This window comes from Leptomonas pyrrhocoris (genome assembly GCF_001293395.1).
Source record: "Leptomonas pyrrhocoris isolate H10 chromosome Unknown, whole genome shotgun sequence".
Lineage (NCBI taxonomy): Eukaryota > Euglenozoa > Kinetoplastea > Trypanosomatida > Trypanosomatidae > Leptomonas > Leptomonas pyrrhocoris.
This window is the reverse complement of record NW_015438364.1, coordinates 458,564-479,904: the sequence shown is the minus strand read 5'-3', so window position 1 is coordinate 479,904 and position 21,341 is coordinate 458,564. Positions and strand designations below refer to the sequence as shown.

General features: G+C 59.4%; 4 protein-coding genes across 5 annotated transcripts; all 4 read right to left on the bottom strand.

Annotated features, from left to right (window-relative positions):
• Nucleotides 1–317: 317 nt before the first annotated feature.
• On the bottom strand, nucleotides 318–5,687 carry ABB37_04706 (hypothetical protein; the record flags this gene model as incomplete). The annotated part of the gene is made up of 1 exon (XM_015802483.1): nucleotides 318–5,687. The coding sequence occupies one exon, from the start codon at nucleotides 5,685–5,687 to the stop codon at nucleotides 318–320; it is 5,370 nt and encodes a 1,789-aa protein (XP_015658927.1).
• Nucleotides 5,688–7,284: 1,597 nt separating this feature from the next.
• On the bottom strand, nucleotides 7,285–9,882 carry ABB37_04705 (hypothetical protein; the record flags this gene model as incomplete). Its single annotated transcript, XM_015802482.1, has 1 exon — nucleotides 7,285–9,882. The coding sequence occupies exon 1, from the start codon at nucleotides 9,589–9,591 to the stop codon at nucleotides 7,285–7,287; it is 2,307 nt and encodes a 768-aa protein (XP_015658926.1). The 5' UTR covers nucleotides 9,592–9,882.
• A 1,090-nt stretch (nucleotides 9,883–10,972) lies between these two features.
• ABB37_04704 (hypothetical protein) lies at nucleotides 10,973–16,858 on the bottom strand (the record flags this gene model as incomplete). Its single annotated transcript, XM_015802481.1, has 1 exon — nucleotides 10,973–16,858. The coding sequence occupies one exon, from the start codon at nucleotides 16,856–16,858 to the stop codon at nucleotides 10,973–10,975; it is 5,886 nt and encodes a 1,961-aa protein (XP_015658925.1).
• Nucleotides 16,859–19,282: 2,424 nt separating this feature from the next.
• On the bottom strand, nucleotides 19,283–20,953 carry ABB37_04703 (hypothetical protein; the record flags this gene model as incomplete). 2 transcript variants are annotated; one of them, XM_015802479.1, is made up of 1 exon in its annotated part: nucleotides 19,283–20,953. In XM_015802479.1, exon 1 carries the CDS (start codon nucleotides 20,660–20,662, stop codon nucleotides 19,283–19,285), a length of 1,380 nt encoding a protein of 459 aa, XP_015658923.1. In that variant the 5' UTR covers nucleotides 20,663–20,953. The 2 variants fall into 2 exon arrangements, with proteins under 2 accessions (XP_015658923.1, XP_015658924.1); XM_015802480.1 differs by having other exon boundaries at nucleotides 19,283–20,945.
• Between the last annotated feature and the right edge of the window lie 388 nt (nucleotides 20,954–21,341).

Here is a 21,341-nt window from a genome sequence, read left to right as displayed (position 1 = left end):
AAAAGGAAAGCTAGATGTCGACATCAACCGCATTTTGTGTGCTTCACTTAAGCCTTCACACAATTGACCGCTCCCCTCGTAACCGGAGAGAAAAGAAAAGAGACAGAAGAAAGGGCAACGGCGGTGTTGAAAGCACTTTTTCGTTCTCTTCCGCTTGCTGCTTTCTCAAACTTGCATTTGTAATGAAGTGCAGGCAAAAAAAGGTTTGCAGGTTTCACTTTCGATATATGCTTTTTGGCATTCGAAAACAAAGAGTCTAGTCTACTGATAGGTGTTTGATTGAAACGCAATAAGACAACATATATCCGAATTCTCCTCTACACTTCCATGTACGCCACATCATATTCGTAGCCGCAACAGCCGTCATCCTCCGCATCAAAATAGTCTGCTTCTTTCGAAGAGGCGTGACCGCGCTCTGCATCACCCGCCGCTGCCGGAACGTCTCGCCTTCTTTCCTCTTTCGAGGCAGACGTCGCCGCTGTTGGGGCGGGGAAAAAAAGAATAGGGTGGGGGCGTGTGGACGTCGCCAGCCGCGGACGATGCGAGGTGGGGGCCATCGGTGGCTTCGATAACGCGCCTGGTACGGAGAGCCGCGTGCGTGACGCCGCTGCTTTCGCGGGAGGCAGCGGAGGAGGAAGATGCGCCAAACAGGGCAGCAGTGCGACGGTGTCCTGCACGTCGTGGTGGGTGCGTGGAGAAGCTTCTGGCTCCGTTTGTCCGGGCGACGCATCCTTGGCAACAGCAGCGGTGCTCGCATCTGAAGTCATAGGATGTTTTCTCCGTGTTGCCTTCTCCTCTACTGTCGTTGTTGCTGCGGCGCTTTCTTGGTCCCCAGATCGCTTGTCAAAATGCACAACGTTGCCGTAGGAGTTGCAAGTACGCATTCGATCATCTTTGGGCAGCGGAGGCGAAGAGCAGCGCGGCTCGCCCGGTTCGTCGTCGTTCGAAGGGTGATGGTGACGGGGGCGAGGACGCGTCCCACCCTTCTCCGTGTCCTCCAGCGGCGTCGGAGTCCCACTTCTGTGTTGCACTCCGGTCGTCTCGCGAGTCGGCGGCGGCGAAGAAGAGGAGGTCGCAGAGAGCGCCGAGCGGCGCAGCCCCGGCTCCCCGCCGCTGCTGGCCTCACTCCACTCCGCCTGTGCCGGCAACGTCGTTGAGCACTCGATACTGCTGCCGTCGTTGCTGAACGCCTCCCCTCGTCTGCCCCCGTGAGTACAGATGACCGGGGCGGGAGAAAAGGTACGACCACTACGCCGCGGGGGCGTGTCATCGAAAGCGTCGTCCTCCATTGCTTCAGATTCTGCCCCGTCACGTGCACTCGAGAGCGCTATCGCTTTTCGGCACTGCTTGTCCGCATCCGATCTGCCATCGCTGCCATTGCGATCATCGCACCTTTCACAGCGGTGGTCATACGGCGCGTTGCCATGAAGCTGCGTGGACTGCCGTGGCGGCTGCAAAGGCGGCTCCCTGACATCTCCGTCTCCGTCTTCGACAGCGGAACTGCCCCCGTGAGGCATCGAGGCCACCAAACGTGTATCGTCTGTGCTCGACGCACCGATCGTCCTTCGCTCCTGTGACGATGCCGCAGTTACTGGTCCATCTTCGCTTCGCTGAACCCCATTTGACTGCGTAAAGGAGTGTCCCGAGGAGTCGGACCGCTTAACGTCCTGTCCTTCTTTCCCCGCCTCCATTTCCGGCGGCGGCGGCGACCCAACGGTGGCGACGGAGGTGGTACTGGCGGCCAGGAGGTCCGCAAACAGCGCCGCGGCGTGCGGGGTGTGCACCCCGCTGGTAGACATTTCAAGCGCCGCGGCGTCCATCGACGATGGCATGGTTGGGGTGCGCTCCGCGGAAAGGGTGGACTGCGTTCGCATGCCAGTGAGACTGCTCGAAAAGGAAACGGAAGGAGCCGTTGGGAAGGCTAGAGGGGCGCCGCCGGGGTTGTGAGGGTGCCGCGGATCTGACGAGGTCGTGTTCGAGAACGAGGAAGGCGGGATAAGAAAAGATGGCACGGGCATGCCGGAGCTGCTGGCACTGATGGAGCGCCGCGCTCGCGGAGGCGCGGCAGCGGAAGCGCTGAACTCGTCGTTCGAGAGTCTCTCCGCAGAAAGGGATGTGTTGCGGCATCGCGACAGCAGTGGGCTTCCGTTGGCATAGTGTCCAGCGCTCGCGCGGCTCTCTGAGGCAGAAGGAGCGCTGACGGGGCTGCCGGCTCCGTCTTCGAACCGTACGCTGCTGCCGTCGCAGTACCGTTGATGCGCTGCGGCGAAGTCCTCGGCGACCCATTCAAACCCCCAACCTACACCCTCCGTTGACTGATACGGGGTGAGCTGCGCGGGGGAGAAACTCGCGGAAGTCGTTGATGTGTTGGCGATGTTGTTAGTGTCGCCGTTGCTGCGGCTGCGGCGTTGCCCGTTGAGTCCTCTCGCTCGCGGTGGACTTCGCTCCGCCTCGTCGGTCTGCTCGCTGAACGCATCGCTTGGACTCCTGCTGTGTGCATCAGCTTGTTGCTCGTCGTACTCCTCCCCTTCTTCCTCTCTCACCCCGTCACGGGAGCGCAAAGCCGACTTGCTGTGGTTACTGCCCGAGTGTTGACCCTCTTCGGAAGACGTCAACGCTGCTGCGCCTTCTTGCTTCACATCTTTATCAAAGAGAGGAAGTGTTGTGGTCGTGGCGTCGCCGCTGGAGGATCTCTCAAGCGCCATCCTTGCCTCTTTCAGCCTCCTCGGCTCCGCAACGCACTCCGCTGTACCGAAACAAGGGGAGAGCCCGGGTGTGTTTGGCTGCTTCGACCTCATAACCTTTGAATGCTGAAGGATTGAATCCACGTCGCTTTCTGCAGTTTGTGGCTCACCACAGTGACGTTCTTGTGAAGTGGCCTCACGCGCTCTTGGACTGCGATTCTGGGGGCTCGCCAACGACGGAGGCGACAGTGGGGAAAGCAGAAGCGAGGTAAGACACGGACTTTCTAGCCCTGCGCGCAGCAGATCCCTTTGGCCGTTTGTCTGCTGTGTCGGCCTGACCGGAGACATGTACTTGTAGTAGCGCCGAGGTGCACGCGAGGCGGGTGGATCCTCGTGCGCGTCGACCGTTTCTCTCCTCTCCGGTCGGACGTTGTCGCGATACAACAGCTGGGTGGCGGACAAGGGCGCGAATTGGATAGGGGCGGCCTCCCGCGCAACACCACTGCAGTGACTCTGACACGATGCACTTCGATGGCCGTCGCTAACAGGAGATGGCTCCCGCAGTGACATTTCTCGCTCGGCGTCCCCTGCTCCGCCCTCCAAGCTGCGCCGCGGGCGACCCTGCGACGCGCTCACCTCACGATCACCCCGCCGCCGTGCAGACGACTCCGTCTGCGAAGAAAGAAGCGTTGCTTGCTCGGCTGAGGCGGTGTAGCGGTCTCTCACCGACCAGTACGAAAGTGCTTCATCACGAGACAGCGGTAGTGCACGGCGCGGCTGGCTCCGAGACTGAGGTGGGGTGCCCGCATCCGCCGCACTCGCTGACCGGGCCGCAGAATGGGCGAGCTGCCGGTCTCCCGGCGCAAAGGCAGTGAAGACGAGCACCGACGAGCTCAAGAGACGCGCCGACTCCACCAGCAGCGCGTAGCGATCTCCAGCGGAAGATGAGCCGGGAGTGGACACGGCGCTGTGGTCCACGGCGGCGCTGCTGCTGGCCTGCTGCATCCGATGCACCGCCGCACGTAGAATCTCCGTCGACGCATCAGGCTCCTCGTTGTTCTGTCCTGGTGGCGGCGCCGGCAGAGGCGGAGCAAGAGAATGAGAAAGGTCAAGTGTCAGACGCGGCCATTTGGGAGGCGAGGCGAGACGTGGCGGAGGACGGCTGGTGAGTGGAGAAGAACGAGAAGAACGATAGGGATCGCGATGTGTGGGGTCAGCCGTGCCACACCTAGCCCCTGCAGCAGTCGTGTAACGTTCGAGGTGCGGCGTGCGGTTCAAGTGCGATAGAGGGACACAGGCATACGTACTTCTTTCCTCGGCAGCATCCGGAGAGAGGGGAGGAGCGGCAGCCGAGTTGTCGCTCGTATCATGAACACGTTGGCCTTTCTGACGCTGGCGACTGTCCGACGTCGTGAAGGTGCGACGGGGCGCTTGCACTTGCCAGTCATGCTCGTACGTGTCCGGCGAGAGGCGGCGTTGGATGTCCAAGACGTACTGCACCGCTGCCTGCGAAGCGCGTGTGGCCGCGGTGGAAAAAAGCGCATGAGCCGGAAGAGTCAGCGCTCGCTGACCGCTTTGGTGTTCATGATGATCGCGGCGCATGCTGTTCCCGTTCCTGCTGCTCCTGCTGCTACATCGACTGCTTTTTTGGCTATCGCTGTGAACCGCGTGAGTGAGAAGGCGAGAAGTAGCGTGCGGCATTGATGGAGCAGAGGGAGCCGGTGAGTTTTGATTCGACAGAGAATCCGCTGCCGATCGAATGGAAACGCGAGAAACGCCCGTGCCATGGGAAGCCACACTACCCTCTCCGCGTGCCGCAGCCGCAGCCGTAACCGTAATTGGGGACGTCGACCGAACAGACGCGATTGATGCTGCTGCTGCGCTGCGCTGCCGTGCGCCGACCTCTGAGAAATCGCTGTCGCCGCTCATGCTGCGCGCACTCGAGATGCTTCCCTGCTCTTGCGGTGCCAGTTGCGAACGAGGAAGAATACCCGCTCCAGCCTCTGCCGTCGCCGTGTCGGCTGGCCCAGGTTCGCGCAATAATCGTAGATTTACGTGCCCCTCACGCTGGAAACGCTGCGGCGGGCCAACAGGACGTAATGAGGAAGAAGAAACTCGCGATGACGACGCAGCTGGATCGTTTGCACGTAATGAATGACCTATGTGGTGCGACTCTGTGCGAGCGGATGTGGTGACGCTCGGTGGCTGTACCGCGGAGAGGTTAATCGATGCGCAGGCGGAAGAGGGGTGATGAGCGCCACGGTTGTTCCGTGCGCTTTCGCGATCTCCACTGCCATCACTGTCCCGACTATAATGGCGAAGAGTAAGAACGTGGTCTGACGGTGCTACGGGGGTGGAAAGGGGCGCACTATTCAGCTGCCGGGTCCACACTTCGCTGTATCGCTCTCCGCGCATCTTGGAATCATCTCCACTCTTCAGCGAGGGCTCTTGCTTCAGCCGAGACGCGTCATTGTTGCTGTCGCAGCGATCTCTCCGCGCTGCATGGCGAGGGTTGTCGTGCAGCCACGAATAGCGCAGACTACTTACTTCGATACTAAACAGATCATCGTCCTCCCTCCCTTCCTCTTTTTCCGCTACCCCCTTTTGATGCTGCACCACTCGTGGATGGGGAAGCGGTCCCGTGTGCCCAGCTAACTCTTTTCCCTGTCGCTGCGGAGGAGAACGGTACGTATCCTTTTCAACCGTTTGCCACGAGGAACACGTCGACGCGGGTGCTGGGGAGGTAGACGGTAAAGCACCGTGAGATGGGCGGTCGGCCTCGTGCCTAGAAGTGGACAGCGGGTCGCCTTGTCTGTGAGGCGCGTGTTTCTTCTGCGAGACGTCGACGCGCCTTGTGCCGGAGGAAGGCGGAGGTGCCTTGCCGTTGTCTATGGGAACGTGAAGCCCAGCGCAGGACTTCACCTCGATCTGTCGCAACGCATGCACGCACTCCGCGATTGCCACGATGGTGCGCACGTCAGGCTCCTGGATGGACGATGTCATTGCACCAGCACTTCACTACTGTTGTGTTGGCTGTTGTTAAAAGCAAATCTTTGAAGGGGCTTTAAAAAAAAACTCCTCGAATAAAACCTCGTTGTTAAAACAAAAAGGGTCAGCGGATGTCTCTACGCATCTACAAAACAACAATGAATGTGTAAAACGACGTATTATCACAGCCGAAGAGCAGATAGCTCAGCGGCGAAAAACGCGAAGACGGGGAGGGGGTGGAGGAGCAGCTGGGAGTCGTTAAGAAACGAGAGCCAAAAAAAGGGGGAATAGGTTTGCGCCACAACGACAGGGAAGAAAGATGCGTGCGTGCGTGCACAAAATATGAGAAGGGTGAAATATCTATTTGCGAATGCAGAGAAGAAACCAAAAAAAAAGCGATGTCGTGTTCGCTGCCGCGTAGACAAGCGCAGGTGTGATGAATATGTGGCTCTGGTGCGAATGCCTTCATGCGACAACGTTTTGCGCAGAAGCGCACCAATCGTCTTGTGCGAAAGAAGAAGGATGTCCGCGCAGGTGCCTCCTCACGGCTGGTAAAAGGAATAGTACAAAATCAAAGTCCTCAACATGTGCCGGCCGTAGCAATCCGAGGTGTGTATGAAAAACGCAGAAAGAAAAAGAAAGGAAATAAAGGGGAGGAAGAGGAGGAAGAGGAGGAGGGATAGAGAATGTGACAACCAAAAGAAGGAGGGGTTTCCACTGCATTGGCCGGGGGTTTTTTTTTGGCGTGGCCAACGGCATAGAGGAGGCTACTTACATGTCTTATCGGTTCCAAACACAGATTATCATGAAGGAAAACCTTCATAGCTCCGTTCGATATCTCGAAAAGCAACTTCAAAATGGGGTCCTGCAAAGCCTTTTCAACCGCTCGTGTTTTCTCTTTCCAATAGTAAGGCTTGAAGCACGAAGCACGACCTCTCCCCCTCCCCCCTCTTTACAGTGTTGACGCTTCAAGGTCTCCACTTCTTTTGGTCGTCTTTGCCAGTCAACGCAATCACGCAACAGCGAACATGTGGGTCTCTGTCTTGCAAGACACACACACACATACACGAAGAAATGGCAAATAAAAAGGCAAATAAAAAAGAAAAAATGCGTCCTAAATGAGTAAATAAACGAAGCGTTTTTTGTTTATTTTTCACCGTGCCCTTATTCACCCTCCACGCAGTCAACACTCTTGTTTTTTGAAGAAGAAGAGCAGTAAAAAGCGGACCACGATGCATGCAGGTCCGCGTGCACTGCCCTCCATGTGCCACCCAGTACATCGGGGAAACATACAAGAGATGAATGATGTGTCAACAAGCGTTAAACAAACAAAAACCAAAATCAAAACGGCTCAGCGAAACTCAAATTTGAGAGGGCAGGCATAACCTAAAAAAAAAAATTCAAAAAAATAGGTAGACAAGAGCGAGTCGCAGGAGGTCAGCCATCCTTGAAAGGGAAGGAACTCACCTCTGCATCTCGATGTCAGCGCTATCCACACATAAACAGCTACGTTTCTGTGTTGTTGCTGATGTTTTTTTTTGTTCTTCTCATTTCCGCGCACGCACACACATACACGCACGCCATCGGCACGTTGTAATTGCAGGCAACGCGCTCACGAGAACATTTTGGAGAACATCTTCTTCTCCTTCGCCTTCTGTGCCTCAAGCGCGGCCTTCGCCTTGGTCAGCTCCGCCAGCACCGCCGGGTCGTCCTTCGACAGATCCTTCGCCTTCTCCAAATCCACCACCGCCTCCTTGTAATCTTTCAGCGCGCTATACGCCTGGCCGCGGCGGAAAAGCGCTTTGGGGTGGTCCGGCGCGAGCTCCAGGGCACTGCTGCAGTTGTTCACTGCATTCTTCCACATCCCCTGCTTGACGCTGCAGGAGGCAATGTTGAGGTAGCACGAGAGCGAAATCTCGAGTTTCTTCGCCTTGTTCTCCTCACTATTGGAGTCGTAAAGTTGGCGAAGAATGGATAGCGCCTGTACAAAGCGCGTCTGCGCCTCGGCCCAGCATTCCTCCTTGAAAAGACTCTGTCCCTGCTCACGACGCTTCTGTGCCACGCGCAGACGCTGCGGATCACTCTTGAGATCGGACTCATCCTCCTGCCGCTCCTGGTTCAGCTTTACGAGCTCCTCCTCCTTGCGTTTCTGCTCGGCGCGCACCTTGGCGTGGTATTCCGCTAACTCGGGAAAGTGCTCCTTCACGTGGCCCTGCACCTCCGTCAGTTTCTCTTTCAGTTGCTCCGTACTGGCCTCGTCGCCCTCGCTGCGCACGTACGCCTCCGCCCCCTCCAAATAGTTCCGCATCTCCGCCTTCTTCTCCTTCGCCGCCTCGCAGCTGTCTAGGTCGTTCATCGTCTGCAGGATGTAGGAATCAAGCTGGTTGAGCGCGGCCAGACGCTCGTGAATGCGGTTATCGAGCGCCTCCAACTGCTGCTCGGTGCAGGTCCACCCCGACACCGCCGACACGGCGTCCGCCGAAAGAGGAGCGGAGATAGGCGACTGCTCGTTGAGCACCTCGAAGCCGACCAGTTCCACTCGATGCTGCGGTGCCACCGTCTCCCCGGCGTCCTCCTCCGCCCGCTTCACCGCTTTGTCTTTGTGGACGTAGAGGCGGAACACCTCCGCCAGGATGGCGCTGCCCTCCGCCACGGCCAGATTCGCATCGAGCGACAGGCCCACCCGGTCAATCGCAAAGACCTCTTTAATCACCTCCATCACGCAGACGGTGCGCCAGCCACCGCCGATCACCTCCACACGCGGTACGACCGGTTCGCCGGCGCCGTTGGTGGCTGGGATGTTGTCCTTCACGGACGACAGCATAATCCGAATGGAGCGCAGCAGCGGAGAGGCGGCCTTCTCCAGCAGGAAGCGCGTGATGGGGATGACGATGTCGATGTCGCCGCGCAGGCCCTCCAGCATCACCCGCGTCTCATCCGCCGTCGACAGCACCTCCTTCGCCTTGCGGCACTCCCGCAAGATCTTACGGAACGATTTAATGTCCCCGCGCAGGGGAGCGGCCGCAGCGCCGAACTTCTTATCCAGTTCGTTGTACACGTGGCTGCATAGGAGGGTGTCGATGTACGCGCTGCCCACCCGCAGCGTCTGGCACGTGATCTTCTCCACGCACTGCTGAGAGGCGAGGATGAGAGAGGCAGTGGAGCAGCTCTGGCCAATGTCGATCAGGACCACCGGCACCGACGCCTCGCGCGCCGCGGGGAGGTGGGCGTACTGCATGTGGTGGAAGTACACCGCGTTGGCCTCATCCGACGGCGCGATGAGCGTCAGCTCCTGCGGGGCACCGGCGAGGAGGGCGGCCTGACGAAGCGCTTCAAACGAGGCGCGCGTCGCGGCGGACGGCGTGGCAAGGCAGAGAGGGGAGCTGTGCACCATGCCCTTATCGTGCAGAAAACCCAGCAGGCACTTGATGTAGTAGGCGGCCACCTGCGCGGGGTGCACCGGGTGTGGCTGTGAGCCCAGCTGACGCACGGCGAGCGTGATCGCCTCGGACATGGCCAGCGTCGGTGACATCACCTCCAGCGATGCCTGCCGGTCCGTCATCTGCTCCTCGCCGGCGGTGTTGCCAAAAATCCACGGCGCCAAGTCCACCACCGTCTCGCTCGCCTTCGTCACCTGCCGTGCGGCGGCGTTCTCGCCGAAGGAGCGCGCCTCATTGGCGGCGAAGGACACGACGGTGCTGGTCGCCTCGTTGCCGAGGGAGTTGCGGATAATCGTTGGCATCGGCTTTGCAGGGTAGAGCACCGCGATGCGGGTGGTGACTGATCCTATATCGATGCCGATGGTGGGTGTCTCAGCGGACAGCACCGGCGACGCGGGGGGAGACGGGGGGTACTCGGGGGTGTGGGGCGAGACGGGTCCCCCCTCCTGCGGCGGCACAGTCTTCTCTGGCGAGCTCATCGCAGTTGTATCTTATCTCTTTCTTCTCTTCCTTTTCGACTTCACAAATTGCAAAGGAAAAAAGACAACGACGAAGGAAAGTAAATGTAAGTATAGAGATACAAAAGGCGCAGGAAAGAAAAGGCGCTTATTTTGAAATCAGAGTATATATGCATATGTCTGTGTTTGTAGTTTGCCAGCTAAAATATCGAAACGAAGGGGAAAAAAAAGAACCTTCACACCACACAAGAAAACAGATCTGCTATCCGCTTTGTTTTTGATTTTCTTCGTGACTTTTGGGATCATAAACCTGCGCACGAACGGGTTAATATTTTTTTTTTATTATTATTATTATCATTCAAAACGTCAGACAGAGGGAAAAAAGAGAAAGAGAGAAAAGTTGAAGGCAAAAAGAAGGGGTCTAGGTGTTCCTTTCCCGGCGCTGAAATTCGGCTGACAGGGCATCACCGCCACCTTCGATGGTCATCGTCAACAACATAACACATATATTATGCTGTCTCCGCGGTAGCAACGGGATTCGCCAGAACCATGCAGATTGCGCTCTTCCATGCGTGTCGTTAACTTGTCAGAGCAGCAACGAAAAGCCAATGTATCTCAACGGAACGGAAACAGGAAAAAAAAGGGGGTTGGTGCTTCCATTTTCACGATGTACCATTCTTGTCTCGCTCTTTGCTTGGCTTTTGCATGGATGTATGCGTGGAGTAACTTTTTGTAGGCGGCCACGCCACCACTGGTGCGTGCACACGTTGCGCGATGCTGGTGTTGACTCTCCAGAAAACAATAAAAACATGAACAGGAGAGAAGAGAGCCACGCTCGACCATCGACGTACACTCCTGGCAAAACCCCAGCGAAATGTCTCTTCGCACTCGTCTCTCTCCACACCTGTGGGAGTAGTACTGAGCACGATGAGCAGGCAACATAATCCCGCGCTAACTCTGACCTATCCAACCGACGCGAGAGTGCAAAAGAGTCGTTACTTAACAAAGCTACTAATAATAATAATAACAGTAATTCGCTGTGCAGCTCTGTCGTGTCCGCCTCACGAGAAATCAAAAAAAAAAATGCAGAGTTTCCTTCACGCTGCGGCCCACGACACGTAACGCACACCCGTCCTTTCACCTAATCAAGCTCAAACACAGAACACAAAAACCCCCTTTTTTTTACAGCCACCACCACTACGCCACGGCACAACAACGTACTTTGTGTCCGAGGAGTACGAACGGGCGAAAAGAAAGAGCCCAACAACCTACGAAGCAAAACGCGGACGGGGTGACATGAGTTCAGATCGCACGGCAGCGACTGTTGCAACCCCCAGCCTCATCCACACACACACGCACACACACACACAGTGAAAGGTAGAACCCCTCTCGAAACGTCGCCTCAATTTGCGTTGTTGAACGCATCGACGTACTGCTGCCGCCCACCGGGGCGACGCACCCCACCGCGGCCTGCCATCATCGGCGGCGGCGCCCCACGACCCGGCGCAAACTTTGGAGCCGGAGCACCGTGCGTGGGTGCAGGTCGCGTCGCACCGCCACCGCCAGCAGCCGCAGGCGCTGACGACGGCGGAAGACCAGGAGGGCTCCTCGCGCGCGGTGCCAGTGGCCCACCGCCAGCCACCCCAGCAGGCTCCGCAGCAGCAGCTGCCTTCGGCGCCATCTTGGGCGGTCCTTGCTTCGTCAGCTCACGCAGTTTCTTTTCCTCGTCCGTCTCGGGGAACATCCACCGCCCTGTGACCGGGTCAAAGGCAGGCGCCTTCTCCGTGTCGAGGTGCATCGGCTTTGCCTCCTCCGTCTTCTCCCCGCCCTCCGCCTCGCTCTTGCCACGGCGGAAGAAAAAGTTGCGCAGTGCATCCATGGAGCGGGAGCGACGACTTGCCGGCTTGGCGGCCGGCTTTGCTGCCGGCTTATTGCGGTTCCCGTCCGTTCTTTCCTCTGGGCGCGCAGCTGCGGTCTGCGGTGGCGGTGGAGCCGGTGGACTTCGCGTGTTTGACGGCGGCGGCGGTGGCGGCTGCTGCTGTGGCCGCGTGGGTGGTTGGAGAGCGGTGGCGCGCTGTGTCGGCGTGAGACCTGTCACAGCAGGCGGCTTCCCTTGCTGCTGCTGCTGCGGTGGCTGTGGAAGTAGCTGCTGATCCGCCTGCCGGTCGTCTGGAGAACTCGGAATCTGTCCCGACCCATCACGTCCGCCACGCCCTACAAACTCACCCGAGTCCAACCGTCTCTCCTCCGCCGAGTGGGTCTCCAAGGCGATAGAGGCGGTGTTGGAAAAGGGATGCCGTGAGCCGGACGTGCTCCCTGGTGTGGACACGTCACGTGGCAGCGTCGGCGACTCTGCGCCGAAGGACTCCGGTGGTGGTGGCGGAGGCAGTCCACCAAACAAGTACACCAGTTCATTCAACGTGCGGGGCGGGGCGCAGAGGGAGAAGGCAGCCGGCGTGGGCATGCGCTGTCGCAGCGCCGCGAGGGCCTGCTTTGACTCCCGCACAAGCCCCACCTCACGCAGCCACAGCACCTGCATCATGCGGTAGCCGACGTCGGTGCGCGGCGGGCAGCCCGGTAGGCCGTGGAAAGGCACCGGTGGGCCAGCCAGCCCTGGCACCTCCAGCGGCGGGGCACGTGCGTTCAGCTGCTCCCGCGCAAGCTGCAGCAGCTGCGTCAACAGTGTAGTCACTGGAGTCAGGAAGCTCGCACGGCAGCCCTGCGTGGGGTGGTACCAGCCGCCCACCACGCCGATGCGACGGCGAATCTCGTCCATCACCTGCCGTTGATCGGGCCGCGGCAGCACGTCCTCGATTTCCTCTGCGGACATGGTGGACACAGGCGGCAGCGGCGGTGCTCCGGCACGGACGGGGCCTGCCATCCCTAGTGGAGTGAGGTGCAGCAACAAGAGACAGGTGTGCGCCTCTACGACAAGGTGGAGTTGGTGCAGGTTGCCGGCAAGCCTCAGCAATCCCTCGCCGCTGTGGCGCGTGAAGTTCGCCACCAACATTGCCGCTTGACGACGCCACGTACCGTTTAAGATGGCCTGGTCTCGCAACAGGAGCTCACGCGTGCGCCGCGCATCCTGGCCAGCCGCACCGTCCTCTTCCTCGTGCTTTGCGGAAGCCTGTGGAAGTGATGGCGGCAGCAGCGGGGGCAGTGGCAGCTCGTTAAACATGCTGTACGCTTGGGCCAGCGGGGAGTATGAGAGCAGCTCCTTCTGCGTGACCGCCTGCACCGTGCGGAGATACTCGTCTTTCGTGGGGCACATCATGGAAATGAGGAGGGCGTGCACGTACAACCGCGCCTCCAGCGCTACCCCGACCGCCTCCACGCGCTGTCCAGTGCAAAGGAGATCCTCGACCTTCAGCAACGCTGCCGATTTCTCCTTTGCGTCCATCACCACGCTGGAGCCGCCGCCGGCTATCGAAGAATTCAGCGGAGATGCATTTAACGCAGAAGCCAGAGCCGCGTTGCCCCTCCCATCCGAGGCGGTGATGGCGTGCTTGCGAGCCTCTGCCTGAGCGGACACCAACAGTAACTCTCCCAATCGTCGTCCGCCGTTGTCCTTCCACACAAAGCCCTCCTGCGTCTCCTCCTTCATGGCGTCCTTCAAGATGATCGTCAACACGCTGGCGAGCGGGGAAGACACGCAGTTCTCGAGAGACTGCATCGCCGCCTCCATATCGCACCACCTCGGCCCGTTGGCGGCCCACTCGTTTGCCGCTAGAGCACACGGCAGCACTGCGTCCCGCAGCACGCGTAGGTAGCGCCGTCCCGACTCGGTGCCGCGAATTCCCTTGCGGTCAATCACCGAGCCCTTCGCGGTCAGCGCCTCCGTCATGCTGCAGAAGCTGAGGTAGATGCCACTGCCGGAAGAGAGCGTATTCCTACCACCATTGTTGCTGCTTGATCTTTCGTTCGTCGCACCGGCAGAACGCGGCGTGGCGGTTGCAGCGCCGCTGGGGCGGTTCGATGCGTTCGCCGGGGGAGTTCGGAAGGAACTCGCGTGCGACACCGCGCCGCTGCCGGGGGAGGCCTGTGCGGGGGGGGAGCAGGTGCGTCCCGCCGTTGCGCCGTTGCCGTGAACACCGACATTTCCGGGCGGCGACGGCGTACGTGGGTGGTTGAAGCACGCCGCGATGCATGAGACGCCCCTCCTCACTTCCGTGTCTGGCACCCCCGTGGCGGCCCCACCGACAAAGATGGCGAAGCTCGGGGCACTGAGCCGGCGTGACTTGCGCCGCCCTGCAAAGGAGCTCGTGAGGGAGGTAGCGGGTGACTGTCCAGCGGTGCTCCCCACGTCCGCCACTGCGGTCCCCGCGCTGTTGCGCGCCGCCTTCGAGAAGGGGTTCACGAGCGCCAACCCACTAGGCGTCTGGCTTGCCGCACCAACAGACACGCCGTTCGTTGGGATGGCGTTGTTGCTGTTGACGGCGGCGTTCAGGTCGTCCTCGTTGAGGCTGAGCGGAGGGCCGCCGTTGACGGAGCTCGGGTTGGAGATTGGCTGCCCCGGCGGGGGGTTCGCGTTGCCGCCCAACGGCTCCAGCGAAGCGGAGAAGACGTTTGGAGACATTTGCTGCGGCGTCAGGGAGTTCAAGGAAATGTTGAGGGCATTGGGGGGCTTCAGCACCGGTTTCACGTGCAGCTTTGACGTCGTCGTCGCGGCTGTGGCGGCGGCGGTCTGGTTTCCGGGCGGAGGGAGCGCCTCCTCATTGGTGTCGAGGAATGGATTGGAGGCGGAGGCGAAACTCGCGTGCGAGTAATCGTCGTGTTCCTTCACGTCGTGGGGAGACGAACTACCCGGTGGTTGCTGCGGCTGTAGCGGCGGCGGCGGCGCAGGCGGTGAGGCAGATCGCAGGTACGCCTGTGCAGTGTTGTTGCCGCTGTCAAAGTGAGTATCCAAAAAGGCAGCGCTGATCTGCGAGAGACCCTCGCACTGATGCCTTGCGGGTGCCTCCCCTTCTCCGTTGGGTGAGTTCTGTGGATGTTCGCGCGTCATCGCGGCGGCTGCGTCCCCTGGAGCGAGTTGCTGGGCCACCTGCACACGCGACGGCAGAAGCCCCTGATGCTGCAGACGAGCATCGTCCACACGCCCCACACTGGAGTCGGGCCGGCGCGACGCAAACGGATTTGGAGCTCCACGGTTGTGGTCTGCAGGGACGGAGTGCGGCAATAGCGGCGGTGGCGGCGGCGGCGGTGCTTCAGCTTGTGGGTATGTCTGCTCGACAGCGGATAGTTCAGTAAGGACGGCAGCAGCTGCTGCAGCTCTGTTCTCTGGAAATGAAGGGGAAGCCGCGTGCGGATGCGGATCATGGTGTGCAGCCAGCGTGACTTGAGCAATAGTGTCACTCGGCAGCTGTGTCAGACGACGCGCACGCGCGCTTTGCTCTTCGCTACTGCTGAGGTAGCTTCCGTCATCGACGTCGGCATTCGCTGCCGCGTTACCCATTCCAGGCTCCGTCGTATCCCACTCGAATGGGTGCTCAACGCTGTTTGACCCGCCATCGCCTTCGTAATTTACCGGCTGCTGCTGCTGCTCTTGCTGTAACAAGTGGCCACCAAGGTCATCGTCTTTCCCTTCCAGACTCGGTACCACCTGCTCTTGCTCTTGTTCTTGCTCTTGCTCGTGTGCCTGCGCCTGCGCCTCTTCCCCCTCCAGCTGCGGCATGCTGTTGAACGACGGCGGACGCAGCGGCAGCGGGGAGTCCTCATAAACGGCCCGCGCGCCCTCCCCTTCGCGGACGTACGGCGAGGCCGCGTAGGAGCCACGCACGGCACTGCCGAATGAAGTTGAGGGCAGTGGCAGCCCTGTTGAAGGCTGCTGTTGTTGCGCCTGCGGCACCGATCCACCTGCAGCGCCGCCACGCGGAGTTTTGTAGTCGTTGTTTGGGTAGAGCGACGCAGCACCGTTTGGTGTCGCCAGACGCGGCGGTGGCAGAGGCGGGAGTGGAGGCGGCTGCAGCGGCGGCGCAGCGACGCTGGTTGGGGGACCCCTTTGAGAAGTCTGCTGCCGTGGATGTTGCTGTGACAGTTGTGGCTTTGGCAAGGGTGGGGGAGCCAAGGGAACCTCGGCACGGCCGCCGCCCGTCCGCGGCGCGTCTGCGAAAGGGTTAAAAGGTTGGGTCCGAGCGGCGTCTCCCGTCAGCGTCAGCGGCGGCGGCTGCTCCGGCAGCGGCGACGCATCCACCAGCGGAGCGTCCAGCCCAAAGACAGCGTCCGCCTCGTCCGCACCGGAGTCAAGAAAGGGGTTGCAACCGCGTGCGGCGGCTGACGTCGTTGCTTGCTTTCCGTCATCTTTCTCCCGCTCCTCCTCCTCCGCTGGTTGAGGCAACAGCGTGGCGCTTTGCGGGAGCAAACCGGGCGACGCGCTGGTGTTGCGTTGGGAGGTCTCCTCCGTCGGCGTCGGCAACGGCTCCATCGCGCCGGAGCGCGGCGTGTGGCTGTGAGCAATGTCGCACACCTCATTCGTCGACGCGTCCACCTCACCTGCGATCAACTCGTTTGAAGTTCTCTCCGCTCGCGCGGAGGAGGAGAAGGTGTGTCCGTCCTTGTGGTTCGTCGGCCCGTCGTGCGCTGGCGGTTGACCGGGCTGCAGCGCTGGCACGCACAGCACCGGCGAGGTGCACCCGCTCGCGTCGGCCGCGCGGTAACTCCGCGACGCGATGGAGTAGTCCCCGGTCGAGGTCCGTCGGTGCCCGCTGAACACACCGTCTTCCTTTCTCACCCCCTCTTGTGAGGCAGCGCTGGCTACGCCGTCTGTCACAGGGGCTGCTGGCTTCCGCATCTCCAGCGCGGGCGCCCCATCTGCCGAATCCCTTTCCATCTTCTCTTTGCTGTGCAGCGAGGTCAGACTGCGCTCCGCGGGAGTCGCGGGTTGGACCGCATCGCTGCTGCGCAGCTGCGAGCCGCGGCTCCCGCGCGACTTCAGCGCCGCCTCAAGCAGCTCTCGTCCACGCGAAGAGGTGGAGGTGCCGTGTGCGCCTGTCCCGGCGGTGGCCGCGGCAGCCCCACCACGCCGCGAGAGCAGGAGCCCGCCAGCGCTCCCGGACGGCTGCAGGAAGGAGGGAATATCGCGATGGAGTGAGGCGGCTGCTGTGTTGGGCGACGGTACCACCGTCGACGACAGTGCCCGGCGACTGCCCGCTGCGATAGTCGCCGCCGAGGTAGCCGGGGCGACGGGACGCGTGCCGCTGTGGCGTGATGGGGGGCGGCTTCCGTTCGCGGTGGGAATGCTGCTGTACCCCGGGGCTGCCGGCGCGGTGGTCGTGGTGGGCGTCTTGTTCATCTGCTGGGGTGGGTACGCAAACAAAGAGGAGGTGGTCTGCTGTGGCTCTTCTGCGTCGCCGAACGAGCCATGCGGATCACGCTGGCTGTGAACGGAGGAGGTGCGCGAGCCAGCGCCGGTGCTGGCGGCACGCGAGCCAGCCGCGCCACGCAGGGACGATCGGTTTAACCGCGTCGTGAGCGGCGGGGCAGAACTCGTGTTGGACAGAGAAGGTGCCGCGGTCGGTGCAGGAGGCTGCGAGGGAGGAAAGGCCGATGTGTTCGTCGAGGCAGCCCCTGGCAGAGGTGGGGTGGGAAGGGGGGGAGCTGAAGCTGGTGGCGGTGGCGGCGGCGCATCTCCGTGGACCCTCTGATTTCCACCGACGTGTTGGATGGTGGAGTGAAAGACGGGACTGGAATGCGTGGTGGGCGGCGTTCGTGGGTCGAGTGGAACCCGCGCTGTCGACGGGGGCTCCGTGACCGTTGACCACGGCGGCAGTGACAACGCCTTACCCTCGTTCTCACGTTGTGATAGCTGCTGTTGCTCCTGCTGCTGAGGCTGAGGCTGAGGCCGGGGTTGTTGATTCCTCGCTTGGGCGGTGTCGGGGGCCTCTCCAAAAGCGAAGTCTGGAACGGCGTAGCGAGGGCCAGCAGCGGGGATAGGTTTGCCCACTGCCTTACCAGAAGGTGGTGGTGGCGGTGGTAATGGCGATGAGGACAACGCCGCAGCCGGTCCTGCATTGCTCATCGGATTCGTGTATTGACTATACACACTCCGCCCATCGGTTCGTCGCGCGGCCGGGTCGGTGTTCGCCGCAGCAAAGGGGATTGGTGCCCCTACGCCGCCTGGGGGACGCTTTGCGAACATGGACGTGGGGTGCGGTGCGCCAGCACGTCCACCTGCGGCCGCAGGACGCGGCGGAGGTGGTGGAGGTCCACTCGACATGTCTGAGCCCACAGGTATTTTCTGTTTTTGTCTTTTCACCGGCTGGCACTAAATAAAAAAAGGAGGGCGTACGTCTAAATATCGTCCGGAAACGATGGACACACAAGCGTAGCTCAACGAGGCAGACGCTTCTCGGTTGTATGGAGCAGCTCCTGATGTGGGTGCTCGTTGACCTCCTACGCAATGCGCACAGCCTTTTCTTTCTTCAAAAAAGAAAATGAGCAAGCCTTTTTTTTCTTTATGATTAAGCTTTTGTGTAGCTGCTTCGCGAAGACGTCCAGGCACACTGCCTGAAATGTGCAACGAAATGGCTACGTGTGATACTGCTCAGCTTTGCTGCTCCAACGATGCTCTTCCGATTAACAAAAGAATAAGAAGGATAGGAAGTCAAGAGTCGAAGTGATTGCACGGCATTTAGGGAAATACATAACTAGCGAGTACCTGGCATCAATGTCCCCATCAAGGCTACTCATTGTTTCTTCACTATCTAGTATCTGCCCCAATTCCGTTCTTCTTTATCTGTCGTGTTTGTCGTCGGACTTTTTCTCAGAGAGTATCGCTTTACGAAGTGCAAGGAAAACAAAAATCATGGATCTTTTTAAGGATCCCATGGGTCCCTGTCGTGGGAGGGACCGGGGGTGGGCGGGTGGATTTCAGCGAAAAACCGGAGTTTCTCTCGATGCTGAAAACAACTGTGCCAGGCAAACCAGAATACGGAAGAACCAGGATTCAGGAGGTAATAGAAAAGGAGAAGATAGTTTAGAGCATTACCCTAAATGACCGAGATCCGCCAATCTCTCCGCTGCCAATCACATTCAACTCATTTTTTCCGTCCCTTCCATTCCCCTCGCAGGCTCACAAAAAAAGAAGTACTATATTTGTTCCTGCCACTTCACTGACAAGCGCACAGACGTTTGTGCTGATATGACCGCCTCACGCGACAAAGACGGCAGCTCAACGAGCCGAAACGGGGAATTGATATATATATAGTTAAGACTTTTCTCTACTGCACATCCGCACTGACGTGCCGAGCTCTACGTCGAGAGAAGCAGGTTGTAGTAGTACGATGCACAAAAACAAGTAGGTTTTAATATGCTCGAATGATCGGTTGCGAGCATTTTCGCATCAAAAGAAGTAGAAGGAAAGGAAGGAAATACTTGGAAGGAGTGAGGGTTTGATTGTGAAGCCATGCGCAGCTTCAAAGCAAACCACCACAAACTTGAAGCTGCTTACGCGATAAGACCACAGAAAGCCATTGCTTTCGTTTCTTGCTTTTCGCTTTGACGAAACCAGCAACAAAAAAGTGTCCTTTTGGCGTTTTTGCCGCTCCCTTCCTTAACCAGAGAATATGTATTCTTTCGATTGTTGAGCATCATCACACACCATAAGAGCAGCCAAAGAGAGAAAAAAGTAATACCACGTTGCTCGCGTGCGACCGATCCTGAGGACGTCGATTTCGCAACCTGCGGAATTAAATCATTCCCCTCTTCTTTTTAACCATCATGTGCTGGCATCAGCATCGCCGTCGTCGTCGTCGCTGTCGCTGTCAACAAGGTTGCGCAGGAGAGCGCTGCCTCCAACCCGTGATTGGGAAGACACTCCATGAGTGGCCGCCGTGGCGACCGTCGAGACCGGCGCCACCACCGCGGTAGCGGGCCGTGTCATCGGCGCCCTCCACGCCGCATCGGGGCCATCGTCCCCCTCTTCAACCGCAACGAGAAATTTATTGCGGCGCACCGACGGCACTGCGGATGCCGTGAAAGCTGACCCCTCTGCCACTCTAGAGTCGTCCTTCACCGTCAGACCGCTGATTTCTGTGGAGAGAGCCGGCGCCGTCCCCGCCAGAGTGCCGTTCTCTGCTGTCGAAGGCGGCGCATGACGCACACCGCCGTAGCGGGCCAGCACACGATCCACCTCGCTTTCCTGCACGGTCGACTTCGCACTCACGCTTTCCTGCTCCCTGCGGCGCTGCGCACGCTGATCCCGCTCCAGAGCTCGCCAGCGCCGGTCCATGTCTTCCTCAAATTCGCGGTAGCTCCGCTCGTCTGCGTCTTCGCCAGCGTCGTCGTTGTCGACGTCCTCCGCACCGCCGAACTCACCGGTGCCGTCCTTATCTGCGTTGATCAAGTTTGAGGTCGGTGCTGGTGGTAGGCCGGTCGACGAGATCGGAGGTTTTGCTGGTGCCGAGGGAGTGTCTGGGTCACCATCGCCATCACTCACATCATCACTGTGGTGACTGCTGTTCGCATCGCCCAGCGTCGCGTGCCGCCGTGGTCGGCTGCGCAGCATCGTCAGAAGGTCCCTGTCGTCGTGCTCTGCCTGCTGCTCGACTTCCTCCTCAATCTGGCGATTGCGCTCCTCCAGCTGACGGGCGGCCTCGTTCTCCTTCTCCAGCGCCGCGAGCGGGTCCAGCTCCGCCTCCGCCTTCGCCTTTTTCCACTCCTCCCGGGCTTCTTGGTTCTGCTTGTTCAGATCGTAGAAGTCGCCCTCCACACGCTTGCACCCCTTAAGGCAAATGTACCCGCCCGTGTCCTTGGGCGTCTCCGGATCGGTGCGCAGGTAGTACTTCTCCTTGCAAAACCGGCACAGCATCTCCAGCTCCCAGATGCGGATGCTGTCGAGGTAGCGCTCATTCGTCGCGCGGCGGTTGGTGTAGACGTGGCTGCCGCGTGCGATGCGACGGTTGCAGTGCAAGCAGATGAGGTCGAAAGGCATGGCAAAGGTTTGCCGCTTCACATTGTCGTCGTCGGCGGCGTCGTCGGCACCGGGCTGTCGCCGCTTCCCTCGCCTCTCCTGGCGCTGCTGCTCCTCCAGCTTACGGAAGTCGACATCAGGGGCGATGTAGTAGCCGGAGCTGTACGTGGCATTGATTTTGGACATGTGTGCTGGCAAACAAACCAATAAAAGAACAAGAGAGAAAAAAGGCAGTCGTACTGAGTACTATGCGTCCGTGTGTCCGAATACGTCCAGGACCGCCGTAACGACCAACAACAGAGTAGCGCAATCAGATTCTTCTTATGAAGCGTTTGAGCCGCTGGAGGCGGATGCGAGGAGGAAGAAAAACAAAGATGAGCTCTGCTCGTTGTGTGGCGCTGGAATGATCGTCCACTAATAATGATAGTAACAGTAGCAGTAGCAGTAGCAGTAGCAGTAGCACGCCACTGTGTCGCTTGTGTGCGTGAAAGAGGAAAAAAAAAATGGTCCGGGGTTGTTGCGGTGCGGTTAGCGTGGGGACATCGGCAAACGACATGATAGAGGAGATAGATGTGAGACAAGAAGTGGGAGAGAAGAGGAGAGAAGAGTATGTAGGCGCAAAGCTGATTGCGTTACGCATCCACAACCGCAAACGAGAATCGCAGCACCCGCGTCTCATGACGAATCAAGAAAATAGAATCTACGGATCTTTTTTTTCCAGCTTTAGCGTGAGATCAGAGAACGAAGAGCAGCTCAGCCTTGCTAATTCGTCCTTTTCCGGTATTCATGATGCCTAAGTAGCTGTTCTCTTATTCGCTGCCATTTTTTCCCTTCTCTATATATTTGTATGCATGCATTGGGTTCA